This window comes from Ischnura elegans, chromosome X (assembly GCF_921293095.1).
Source record: "Ischnura elegans chromosome X, ioIscEleg1.1, whole genome shotgun sequence".
In the NCBI taxonomy this organism is placed as follows: domain Eukaryota; kingdom Metazoa; phylum Arthropoda; class Insecta; order Odonata; family Coenagrionidae; genus Ischnura; species Ischnura elegans.
In genome coordinates this window covers 109843161-109857517 of record NC_060259.1, presented here as the reverse complement: position 1 = coordinate 109857517, position 14357 = coordinate 109843161, and the positions used below count along the sequence as shown (strand labels likewise).

General features: G+C 40.4%; 1 protein-coding gene across 3 annotated transcripts in view; it reads right to left on the bottom strand.

The window, feature by feature from the left end:
* Positions 1–14357, bottom strand: part of LOC124171907 (NADP-dependent malic enzyme-like) — a 195425-nt gene that overhangs the window by 84282 nt on the left and 96786 nt on the right. For all 3 annotated transcript variants that reach the window (XM_046551316.1, XM_046551314.1, XM_046551315.1), the window contains exon 3: positions 5373–5531. In XM_046551316.1, the coding sequence (XP_046407272.1) occupies positions 5373–5531 (159 nt within the window). The remainder of the gene's footprint in view (positions 1–5372; positions 5532–14357) is intronic.

The following is a 14357-nucleotide window of genomic DNA, read 5'->3' as shown; positions in this document are numbered from 1 at the left end:
AAAAGTAGCAATTTTGACTAACATGTTGAATTAAGTAGAATGAATATCACTCTAAATTCATCACAAATTCCACATTAAATACTTACTGGATGTAATGGGCTGACGTTTAAATTAAGGCGGAGGAAATTTCAACTTCTCATTTAGGCAATCAGCGAACTTTCTTCTGAAAAACCTGCCATTTCTTTTTCTTTCCTTCCACCGGCGAAGATAATTTGAGGGAAAAAACACTTCTCCGCAATTTTTTTAGGATAACTTTTGAATTAACGTCCTCATCTAACTCTAACTTGTTGCTGCAGCAATCCAATAAGTATTGGTTTTTAAACGATACGGACCCTTTTCCACTCTCAAGACATTTTTCATGCATCTCAAGACGCGTGAAAATTATCAGAGTTATCGAACTAAAACACTATGGGCACTCTTCTTCAACCCCACAGGTCTTCTTTGAAAAGTTCGAGGATACCCGACTTTTTCAAGACTCGATCTTCACGCTTGAGGAAACTAACTTTCACGTCTTTCGTTTGGCAAAATCTGAGTAAAACTGAGTTTTGGCGGGAAAATTTCGGGCAAGCGATGTCTAGAAGTAATTTGGGGGTTCCATAGTGTGAGGTTCGCGATGCTATTATCTCCATTTTCTAGGTAATATCATATTTGAAGGGTGAAAAGGCTTACTCCGTTCATCCCCGGTGGCCAAAGTGCAATTCATAACAAGTGTACAGAGAGCGGTGGTTGTGTTTTCCCAATGGGCGCAATAAATAGCCTAGGCCTTTTCGGCAGTCGTTTGCCCTGCATGCGGTTGAGGAGGCCGCTAAGGAGGCGACAGAGGGACAATGTGCCGCGTGAGGGCGAAAACTAATCCGTCTAACGGAAGGAAAGGGTGGAGTAGCATTTGAGGGATTCTTTTTTTGTTTTGAATGCATTCAAGTTTTTGAGGATTACTATAAGCACAGCTGCGAACTTTCGTTCCATAAATATATCCTTCCGCTCGAATCCTTAAGCAATTTTTATGAGAGCATGGGCACGCGTAAATAAAAGGTAAGGTCAACTGGAAACTATTAATGATAAAATGTTCTACGTATGGCAAGAGATGTTTATTCATAGGGTAAATATTTTTTGTCGAAATACAATATCCAACAATGTTGAATAACACCCATAAATACTGGATTTCCTCGAGCCCTACCACGCGCCAGCCAGGCCGCCGCCCGCGTCAGCGCATTGCATCATTATAGTTAAATCAATGCTGAGGTCGGAGTAGCAACTAGTAGCAAAAATTTTCTTCACTACTGCGTTGCATATACGTTTCCCTTTGTATTGGTGCAAAAGACACCGTGATGGAACGTGCTTCTCTAAACGATATTGTACATTTTATTTGAAAATTCGGGTAAAAAACACTAAAAGTTACAAAATATATATAAAATAGTAAACATAGTAAATTCCGAATAACATTTATGTCCCACTATGTAATAATGTTTATATTTGTAGTTAAAATGGTTTTTGGCCAAATATATCGCGTAAAGGTTGTCCTGCATGACGCTGAACTCCATCAAAATCGACCGATTTCACGCAACTGTGATTTTTACGGTGAATGCTCCATGTTTGACGGATCACTGCAGCCGCTCTGATGAACAAAAATACTAACTTAGTAGTGTACTTTGTAGACCATATCCTGTAGAATCCGAATATAAGGTCCAAAAATTCCTTGAAAAAATTCGAAAAAACGACTTTTGGCCAGCTTTTTTCGATTTGGGACCACTGTGCGACGTTTCGAGCTCCGACTCGGCGCTCATCATCAGGGCTACTGGATGCTGTGATGCGGGAATGAGCCTGCTTATATGCTGCCCTTCTCCGGTCACTTGAATGGAGGCAGTCACCATCATCCTTCGCAGCGCTCAGCTGTACTGACAACCCTGTTTCATAGAGCCATGTCCATCTCTGACCAAAACAGTTTACCCTCGGAGTTGGCACATCTGAAGAAAACCTTTGCACAAAACGGTAACAGTGGACACCAAATTTCCATGGCCCTTAAAAGGACCTCCGAACCACGGGATAAGCGCCATATAGAGGACAAGGAAAAGCCGGTTGCAAGAGCGTGTTGCCTTATGTCTCATCAGTTTCGGGGAAGATTTCGAGGATACTCAGGAGGCACAACATCGCGACCATCCAAAAGCCTCCCATGAAATTGAAGGAACAGCTGGTACGAGCGAAGGACCCAGCCGGTCTCAAGATTCCTGGTGTCTACCGTGTCCCCTGCGAGTGCGGTGAGGCATACATTGGAGAAACTGGCCGCACCAATGAAACCAGGCTTAAAGAACATAAGCGGCATCTGAGGCTTGGTCAGCTGGAAAAATCTGCCATTGCTGAGCATAGTGTCGAACACGCCCATAAAATTCAATTTGAAAAAACAGAGATACTTTGTCATGCCAAAAGTTTTTGGGACCGTCTCACCAAAGAGGCCATCGAAATTAAACTGGAGAGGAAGAACTTTAATCGCGATTCAGGGTATTCCCTTAGCAGCGCTTGGAAACCCGTTCTGAAAAAACTCACCGAATACAGGGAAAGGACGATACGACGGACAGACCAATCCGGAGTCAACCCCACCAGGTGGGAAACTATCAGCCAATCCCGATGAACCTGACCGGAGAAGGGCAGCATATAAGCAGGCCCATTCCCGCATCACAGCATCCAGTAGCCCTGATGATGAGCGCCGAGTCGGAGCTCGAAACGTCGGCCATTATGAAGCCTTTAACCCGGTGGGAAACCCGAGAGACGTTTACTCACATCATTCGCCGGGAAAGCATCAAATCTTTCTTCGAGAAGAGTTTGATTTTAAAACTAATTATTGATAGGAAAGTTGTATTGGAGTGCAAGAAAAACGATGCTGTGAGTCTTTCTTTAAAGGTTATGTCATGGAAGAAGGTGGAGGTTGAATTTAATCGGCACGATGGCGTAACGAAGGTAAGCACATTAGTAGGCAATGGTTTGTAAAATTTCTGCAGAAAATCTTTTGTCTTGTTCTTAAAATCTGAATGGAAATTATTGATTAAATTCCTCTTTTATAGTGGTGTTCATGGAAATATGGTGTCTTAGGAGATGCGGTATCTCATGCGGAATTTATTCTCCGTTCCATGGGATTTTCCTGGTCCTTCAAGTTTCTTCTGTGAATCTGGTTCCGCTCATTGTGTGAAAAGAGTTCCTCTAAATCGGAAAAGTTATAATTGAGAACCTGCTGGTACATGCTGATGAATCTGGGTGCTCAGATATCCCGCGACGTGTACCAATTGTCTCGACTAGTCTCGATCGCCGATGATTGCCGGTTGGCCTCGGCTCTGCCGCCGGGGAAAGCCGGCCGATGCCCCAGGCCCCGCACCCCGAAAATGTACCAAGCTGGGTGGAAAAGAGTAACCTTATCAAGTTTTGTTCAGGATACCCAAGTTTCGGTGCTGACTTAATTGATGATTTTTTAAATAAAATGTTTTCATCTGTTACAATTATTGTTGACAATGCGAAATGAAAGGAAAGTGAGCATTTTTTTAAAATAGTGCCGTCATTGCTGCCGATGTTTCGCTCTAATTACTTACTTCTTGTGTTCGCAATGTGTGTGTAATTTGATTTGTGAATTTAAAGTTAGTGTTTTCTTTCCCGATTTTCTTCGTGTGAACATTTCCTGGACAATTTTATTTGCAATTAGTGTTAATTAGATTTGTGAAGTAACAGAACGTGTCGTGTTGATGTTGATTTTCTTCGTGATTACTTTTCTTGGACAAGTGTTCTTGTGATCATTTTATTTGTTGAATTGAAAGTGAGTTTTACGACGTTAATAAATAAAAGTTTGTGAACTCAGTAATTCTTGTGATGGTATCTATTGCTGAATAATCCTTGGTGTAACTAGCGCAATTCGTCATTGTGGTTGACAAATATACTCGTACAACTGTCGATTGTATTGGTGTAGTTGGATATTTTAGACATTGAGGTAATATAATAGATACATGTATTGTATTGTAACGTCCAAAGATATACGTGACATTCATTATGAGATGAATATCATGTGCTATTGTAAACGGACTGAGAAGCAATATGCCATTTCCATCGACCCTTCCCTTAAACTTTAACTCATCATTTTTGTTACGGCATAAATCATTATAGGTAAGTTTTCACGTAATTGAACATGGTTTTCAATGGCTCGGAACTGACATTACTTAAACTAGCAGTAACTGAGTATGGACGTAGCTGACTGGAAGACGACTTTGTCGCTTTGAGTATTTTACGCAAATTTTGGATATCAGAGACACAAAGCTGGTGATTGCAACTTTATTTGGGCACTTATATATGTATAATATTAATGGTTTTCAAGGAAAGCCACGGTCTATACCAAAGTTAATAGCTATTAGAATGGCAAAGTCGACGAGGTCTCAGCATAGTTGCGTTGACAATGGTTATTTTTCGTAAAAAAGTATTTCAAAAGCATCAAGGCGAGACATTCTTGTGTCCCTAATTTATTTGTATTTAATTATAAATGGTTTTCAAGGCATGACAGGGCCCGTTTAGAAGTTAATTGCAAATAAAACGGTGAATCCTAAGAGGTTTCACCACGGTATTGTTGACAGTATTTATTGGTAGTTAAATTAGGTAAAATATTTACTCATTAGGATAAAAGATGGTTATTGAAGCATTCTTACTATCTTTTTAAGTAATAATAAATAATTATCATGAGCTTATAGCCCTTTAAACATCAATAATTATTAATAATAAATGCGAGACGATAAGCAGACGAAACCCGGCGGCCATATTACTTGTAGCGAGTAGCATGCCATGGACCTCACTAGACTTTTGCAGCGGTGAGCGTAGCGGTGCTCGGCCGCTACAGCGGCTACGTCATCATCTGATGACGTATCTAGCAGTAGTGAGGTTTCTGGATACGGGCCTAAGCAGTGACCGAGGGAGGGGAAACCAAGCCAGTCGAGGAAAGTAAACAAGCTGATGAGAAGTAGTGTCATATTTCAGGAGGGGGGAAAGAAAAGGCTCGCGCTGGGGAAAGATGTTTTTTTTCTTCAGGCAACATTCGTTCCCACGCTTTTCTGACCCATGCGACGATGCTCGCCACAATGAATAGAAGTGCTCTCACTACGAACGAAGTTGAAAATTTCTGGGAAGGTGTTATTATCAAGAATGAGAGATGTTTAAGGTTTTAGGACGAAATTCACGGCTTTTTCCAGGTTTTTTCACGGTAGACGAAATTCACGGCTAATTCACGGTTTTAAGGTTTTCACGGTTGAGTGGGAACCCTGGCTAAGGACTATTGAGATAATTTTGCTTCATTTTCAGCGCAACTTCAATGATTTCCCAAATGTGCTCACGTTCACATTAGACATTCCTACCTGCAATGCCACCAAGTAGATGTACTTGTTCAGGTCCTCTTGGTACCTCTCCACGCTGATCCGGCATAATTCCAACTGCTCGTCTTGCGTCTTGAACCTCGGAGGGATTAAGCCGTGGATTCCCAACAGTTGCCTCTCCTCCAGCGTAAACGCCATTCCCTGCAATAACAACGGAAACGGCAGTCAGAACTCATCCCATGCATGTGCTGCTCGAATAAATCATGAGGCACACTCTCACCCCATAACTGATGCCGTCAAAATTTTAGGAAACAAAAAGTCATGCAATAAGAATAAATTTTGATACAAATATGCCGAGAAAATCTATTGCTGAACACAGAAAAAAATATGCGCAAATTATTGAAAATATTACCAACTGATAAATACTGGCTTACATTTTAACTTCGGACAATTAATTCACACACAAAAATAATTTTAAAAATCGAAAGAGGATGCACATATTACGAAAAAAGAAACGAAGACTCCTATAAAGTTCCAAGATATTTTCAAGAAAGCGTTGGAAATCGAATAAAAGCGAATCTATCCAAAATATTCCATCGATTACAAAAGATATAACTAGCCTTAGGGACATAAAATGAGCAAAGAATAAATCTAAGGAAACATGTATTGGATATATGACACGGTAAATAAATGTTTAATGTATATGACAATCGCACGTTAATACATGCTGCATCATGACAACGCTATTTAGGTCACCCCATTGACCCGAGGAATGAGCCCACGGGACTGCGATTGTTCGTTGTAGGGGTAAGCCGTGTCAATAGGCGTGTTTTGAGGACAGCAGCCGTTAAAAATAAAAAGGAAATGTTTTAACGAAGTTCCGCCAAGCATTCATCCATTTCGCACCTACTTTAGCATTTAGCACCTATCCGTTTGGAAAGGTATCCCTCTAAATTTATTGTTTCTGTCGGAGCTGGAAATACAGTGGGGTTGTAATATGATGTTCTTCGTGTCGCTCTGAAATATATCTTTTTTCAATAGCTCAAGCAATCTAAGCCTCTGCAATCTAGCCTGCTGCACCCGAGTCTCTAGCGGCCCGCAGCCTAATTCGTTTAACATTTGTGTGGCGCAAAGCCTTAAATTAAAAGAGACATTTTGTCGAACCGAGAACCATGGGAACTCGTTTTTCCCCCGAACAAATTAAGTACTTTAATAAATGGTATAGGATCGCAGAATTGGCATTGGACCAGAAATTGTTATTTTTAAATCCTATTGATAGCATTTCTAAGTGGTCAGGTATTGCTCGTGGAAAATATTGGAATACGAACCTCAACGTGGCCAACATGCGAGAAGACGAGAAATTCAAACGCCAATTAAAGTTAGAAGGAAAATGTCTCCGTGGGCTAAGGTTGCCTTGCCCCCGGCGGTTCAACACCTGCCCTGTTGATGATTACCTATGACAATCAAAACACCATCGGAGATATTTTTCCTTACACCATCTGATGGCATTTAGACTTCCTGTCTTCGGATATATTCACTTTAACTATTCCTCAAGATGGTGATTGGGTGCCTATTTTGCATTGATCAGAAGACTTCCACTATTTACTACGGCGTTCCTATATATACTCGTAAGTAGTAGGAAATCCGCTAACATGCCAGCGATTTCCTTCTTCCAGCAATAACTGACGCGATAAGTGCATTTCTTTCGAAACGGGACAAAACTCGCTTCAGATATTGAGGAGGAAAGCTTCGCTCGTTGCCGCGCCCACTGAAGGCACACTTAACTTGCCAATCCCTGAGGAATGCCCCGCAAATTTTTTGTCATGACTTTGATGCTGCAGTCGCACGTTTCGAGATATGCAAAGCGGGGTGCATCCAACTAATCAGGCGAAGTGACTCAGTAACTCATACATGCATGACGCTCATCTATGAAACTGCACGTACAAAATCAGCACACAAGGTGTTCCACAGCAATAACAACGGTATGAAATAAACAAAACCTGCGAATTCCTCACTTACAATGTAAATTCGCTCGCTTTATTTCCACCATGGAAAATTTACACAAATTACCACTAAAACCGTTCGATTTGATAACAATATTTATGGAGAATATCCACCCCTCCATATGTTTGGAGATCGAATTCCGCTGTTCTCCAGGACGAAGCCGTCCGATCATCAATGCATTCATGGTCAATAACTATTAAATGGGATGATGATTGATTAAGGGGAAAGCGGAATACTATCCAAAAACCCATCAGTGCCATCGTAAATAAACTGGAGAGAGTATCGGCCACCAGGTACCGAATACGTCTAGTCTCAGCTTATAGATAACAGGGCTGGAAGCTGCAAGTTCTAGATGGAGTCCTCCGTGTCGGTGCGAAAGATGTCTGTTCCAACTTGCTCACGTAATCTACGCCTGTCACACACCCTCCGAGTCCCTGGCGGCCCCCAGCGTAATTCGATTAATAACTGAGAAACGCACTGACCCCGCTCATAACAATTTTTGACGAATCGCCCTAATTGCCCCCGGATTTTATTTGGTCCACGGAATAAGAATGTATCAATATAAGAGTTCATTGATATCTAATTTGGGAAGATTCTGCCACTGTGAGTCGATTTCTCGCGGTCAACTAAGAAGGCCACCCTGAGTGAATGTGTGAATGCATCGTGTTTTCGTGAAATAAAAAAGAAAGATAAAACTGAAATAACCGTTTTCCTTCAAATTTTGATCTTGACATAAGCGAAAATAAAATTGGTAACAAAAACAAAAGTAAGTTACACGATGGAATTACTGCCGCTGAATGTATCTTTATGACAATCTAGGTATAAAGCGCAGAGTCAAAAGCCAAGGTTTGGCCAGTTACCTTGCAGGGCGCGCAGCTCGTGGTCTCGGAAGAAGCGTTATGAAGTTGGAGCGCATCATGCCCTTTCGACCGATCGAATCTTGTCTTTTTTGCGACCAATTACTTATTTATCATCTTTTTAAATTGCCTGGATATTGCCTTGTCAGCATTTGTCTTAAATGCATCTGCGAGAGTAGAGGTAATTACTTCAAATTTAAGATACAGGCAATTATTAACACGATCTCACGCTGTGTATTTTCAATTAGAAGATAGAAGTACGTGTTTTAAACGAGAAATGCGCTCCAAATGACCGCTCGATGGGGTGCGATGCGTTCTCTTCAGTACGTATTGCAATTGAAAATAACGAAGATTGCAAAACAGATTATGGAAAGGAGCGGAAATGTTTTCCATAATGATTTTTCCTGCAGTTCGTCATGAACTACATCCACATACTACCTCGCAAGCCGCCTCGATAGGCCTGTGGCTGGGAAGCAGCTCACAAATAAAAATTAAACACTCTAACCAAGTTTAGCCAAGCATTTACTCAAGTCCTTCACTGTTCGGGGGAAAAAGGTATTCCCTCACTTATCCGTTCGGCAAAATATCTCTCTTCACTTATCGTTACTGTCGGACCAGGAAACTAAGAGCGGTTCTAATGGCGATGTTTCCCGTATCGCCATTCTCATTTGCTCCACCAATCCAAGCCTAGCGCGCAGCTTCTGAGTCTCTGGTGACCTCCAGCCTTAATCTTTAAACGCGTGTGCATTTCGTCGTTTCGATGGCCCCTCCGTTTCTTCCACACGAATCCATTCCAAAAAGAGCTAAAACGTCGCGGAAGACAACAATTTCATACCAACGTCACAGCGAAGATTTCCCGTCTGCTCAAGGATGCTGTGATTCAGAGGCAGCACAGAGCTCTCCAAGACACGCATAGCATCCCTTCGCGGACAAAGGTTGCATCGACCCCATGGTTATTGAAATTTTTCACGAGGTCTCTGCGCACCGCACCTTTGCACGTCGCCGACGCCGGCTGTCGTCTTAACAGCACACCGCTCACCGGTCGCATTTCGTACTGACGACACATTGCTCATCGATAACTATGCCATCAACTTGAAAATTTCAAGCCATATACTGTTAAGGCCGCTATACACGTTGAATGATCATGCTGAATGATCACGTGATCATCACAGGATCATGCGAGCAAAATAGAACATGATGTAATTTTCACTGAATGATCATGCGCATGACGGTTCATTCGCGAATTTTTCCGTTATACACGGCGAATGATTTCATTCGCATGATCATTTAGCATGATCATTAGTATGATCATTCACCGTCTATAGCAGCATTTATACCCCATAAAAATTTTCCTGTTACCTAAATTTAAACATTTAACAAGTGAGAAAATACCGTTGTAAAATATTCAAATTTGAAATACATGCAAACGTTTACAATATCCTACAGTATGTATCCAAGGTGATGATATTAGTTTGGAACGAAAACTACGATACGGAAAGAGACCGAGCAAGCGGGAAAGACGCGTCTCAAAGAGCATGAGAGGATGGTTCCGCCTAAACCTTGTGAAAGTTGACGTTCAAAAATGACAAAACGACTTCGTTTTCTTCCACAGATTTATTTTCCGTAAAAGGATTTATAACTTAAAACAACGTTTGTGAATTCGTTTTATCATTTACGAGAGAGCCTCTTCCACGAAAAGAGACGAAAAAATCGGCCAAAGCAGAATGTCACTCATTTCCCCAACACGTCACAAACACGTCTGCAAGTTATGGCCCACGAAAGATTTCACCGGAAGACCTTGAACGAGTGGATGGAGCATGACACCTCGAGAGTGAACGCACGCACATAAACTGCTCAGTCGACCCAGGGAGATCAGAATCGACTGGGTCAAGTGAAAAGGGATACTGGAGTGCAGTAAAACGAACACGGAGAATCCAAGGCTTGAGCGATGCCACTTTTTGCCGCATAGCAAGTGGTTGCATGCTCGCAGTAAATATATGCAAGAGCGCAAAAGGTGAGAAGCACAGCAGCCATAGGCCACGGACAACTCATGGTATTACTTTGGGATATGGAAAAAAGTTAAGGAAATATTCATTAAAATTTAGGCACTACTCCTTCTTCGCGAGTATGAATTTTAGAAATAAAATTTTACACGGAGCTACATAACATGGAAACACGCTATCGGCTGAATCAGCCAATCAGAGACCCGTCAGCGATCACGTGGTCACTGTCGCTTCAATCTTGGGGCCGTATTCTGCAACTCCAGACCGATCGGTGCGGCACCGATTCGTCGGGTGGGACGTCACACCGACTCCCGGCAAGCAGTGGTGCGATTCTGTACGAACCCGATCGGTGCGGCACCGACGTGAGGACGGGAGATCGTCGGTAGCCGTACCGACAGCAAAAAGGTGTCGGTACGGCCACCGACTAGTGGGTTTCATGAACTCCCCGGTGCGCATTGTACGTTTTATTTTGTTTTTACCACATCACCGAGTAAATAATGAGGTTTGCTGCAATGCTATCTTTTTCTGCCCCTTCGAACAGGCCACTATAATTCACTGTGTCATCATCTATATTGATAATCTTGACAGAAATATAAGATATTGGCTAATAAACATGAGGTTTGCCACCATGTAATGATTTTCGCTCATTTATGTTACCACTTTCACTCGCTTGTAATAGGATTTATTTCACTCTCTCAACATTCATTTGCTCCTTTGACATAAAAAAGACATTTAATTAAATATGAGTTTTGCCGCAATGTTATCACTTTATCTCACTCTGAATAGGCAACTATTATTTCACTCAATCATCATTAGGCGTTTCTCTCGACATAGAAATAAAATCTTTTTATTTAAATATGAAGTTTGCCGCAACGGTATCAGTTTCTTTCATTTGTAATAGGCAACTATGTTTCATTTTATCGTCAGCCATTGATTCCCTTGACGATAAAAGAAGATATTTGTTAATAAGAATGAGGTTTGCCGCTATATTATCATTTTCTCTCACTTGGAATGCACAACTTATACATATATGTATTTCACCCAATCACAATTTCTTTACTTCCTCGTCAGTACACTTCTTTTAATTACACCCAGCTCCATATTTTTATGACAATTTCCTTACCTGTTCCTCTAATATAACATTTACATTTGCTTTTGAATCCTACGTTCACGTTCCATGGTATGTGATTTTCGTCAGCTACGGTGCCAATGGCATAACCTTCCGTTGATAAAATTTAGACGGAAATTACTTAATGACAACTATATTACCAAATCATGAATAAATAGCAATATACGGAACCAATATATAAAAAAAGAAACTATACGATCTCAAGGATAGTTTCAATAATTCATTCCAGCAACAACAATCTCCATCACATACAAACTATATTGTGATGTTGGAATATTGTTTCCTTCGATTCTGTAGGTACAGAATTACTACCACACATTATATAAGCATTGTTAACAACTTATCCAATATCGATTATCTTAATCTAACAATAAATCGTAATTTCAGCAAATAAAAAGATTTAAAACTTCGACAACAAACTGTGCCAATCAGTCTTAACTTGTTTTTACCCTTCTTTCATTGGTGGAGACACGTTAGATGACTTCTAACTTCGGATATGTTCGGATTTTCCCTGTTTGGGAAGAAGGGGGAACCGTACCGACTGGTTTGAAACCGACGACCTTACAGAATCGCTAAAAGTGCCGTCGTCGGTACGGAAACCGCTGTCGGTAGGGAATGATGTCCACTCGGGGGGCTTGAAAGGGAAACCGATCGGTGCGGTACCGACGAAATACAGAATACGGCCCCTGTAGGGGCTTTCTCTAACTCGTTTACGAATTGTTGTTAACGGGTTGTTAACGAAAGTCCTCTCTTGCAACGACACCCTCTTATCGAAAGTGAGTTTCCGTAACTCACCCTAACGACAACTCGTTGTTGCAAAACAAGACCACGGCTCGTCGATAGCAAACAATGCACCGTCGGCACCTGCGATTGAGGCTAGAATTTTCAACCAATCACAATACCTAGATTTTATAGTGCGGTAGCATCCAGAAGCAACGCCTCAATATGGTCACTAATAAACAATCAATAGTCTCCATAAATAAACAAGAAGCTGCTAAAGAACGCACCGGTCGATTTGGAAAAGAGTAATAGATGATGGAGAAAACTGATGAGTACTATTTTAGCCGGGGATTTATTTACTATTTATTTATGACGTGTCGTAATATATTTCCATGAAGAGCGATCCATAAAATAAAATAAGGGGGAAATTAGTGATAAAAGTGTGTATATTCAAGGATTCAACAGTTGTCGATGGAAGAATATCGGCCATTTTTGGTGCATTATGTATCGTACTTTTCAAGTATAATTATCTTGAAGAGAACTTTGTCTGCTACTTACTCGTTCATCTACGCCTATAGTAGTTTTACTCCCGTGATTATTAGTGACTAAATTATTTTTATTAGTATTGTAAATTTCGGAGTGCATCTTCAGCCACGGCTTATTTACATTTTATGGTTCGCTATCAGTCCACAACTTCCACAAGGGTAATTATTCAATTAGAAAACCTTTTTGACGCTTTCATTATATTATAGGCTATTTGAAATAAATTCGTTGATTAAAAAAATCGATACTACGCGGATGTCATGGAAGGAATCATCGCGAGTGTTGCGATTGTGAACTTCACGCTTTCTAGTGTTAATTTCTTGAGTAACAATTATGAAAGTGTTAATGTTGTTAGTGTTGTTGTAACTAATAATTATATTCTACGCTAAGCGAAGATAGGTTTAATAAAGTAAACATAGAAAAAAGGAGTATTTAAGGAAGGTATACAAATATTTTCATAGCCACCCACCATGTTGAGGCATCGACTTACTGAGTAAACTCACAAAAAAACCAAACGTAACATAGGTTTATCATTGGTAGCCACAATTTGGCATATAAAATCACTGAAATCAGAAACTGCAAATTATACTAAATAAGTGTATGCATGTACCCATCAAAACAGACATATTTTTCTATGGGACTTAGCTTAACAGAATTGTACAAATTAAAATTGACGACTAATTAGTTCTGAGTAAAAGAGGGAAACCGCAATTATTTTTCGTGAACTGGGCTGTAGCATGCCAAAAAAGGCGTCAAAGAATCCGTTTGAGCATTCCTAAGTCGTCTTCTCTGCATTAGACGCTCGATTACGTTTGCTCTATCCTCAAGAGTGATTAACTCCCATCTAACTAAAAAGTGAAGAGCCATCAATCGAGCCGAAAGAAACTAGCGACTGTAAAAATAATCGAAGCATCATAATTGGAATGTGTAAATATTATATTCACACCAATCTTCATAAGATAAATAACTTTCTTAAATCTACTTTGCTCCCCCGCAAAAAATAATGTATCTGTTGCCACTTTTTATAATCTTAGATTACTGCAAAACGTTTGAATGCTTTCCACCTCCTTTGCAAAAGTGTTCTTATAATTGTTCAAGTAAAAATACCTTCATCGCTTTGTTGTTGCAAAATTAAAACTTAGCCACGTACTGAGCAACCGATACCGAAAAACATTATGGCGGGCGTCGATAAGCTTAAGACGTGCTCTCAAGCACCCGGATAGGCTGTCGACATTTTTCGTTAGTGCTATCGATAAAATATCGCTAAGCGAGCATAGAGAAAACCAACTGTCGATAGTTAAGATTTTCGATAAACTAACGGCGTAGCAACGTCGATAAGACTTGCTATCGAGTTAGAGAAAGCCCCTAATGGTCAGATTCGCATCAGTCGATGCGCGCCCACCTTATTTCGAGTCTCCCTATCGTCTTCACACGTTCCCTGTGCCTGAGCGCAGGAAGGCTCTATCAAGTTAATTGCTTTTTATTTTATGTTTGAACTGTGATTTAATGATTGAACAATAAAATAATTTGTAATAATTTTTATGCTATGCTACGCATATTATCAATTGTTAAATATATTTTTATGTTCATATGTAGCTCAGAAAGACTCAAACCGTTAAGGAAATAATGACCTGCTTCTATAATTTTTTTGTTACTCTCAACGTAAAAATGTTTACAATATTGATACATAACCAAGAAAATATTGTTGCATAGTGCTTTTAAAACAATTTTAGCATCAATAAAATTGATGCTTATTTTAAAAAATTCTTAC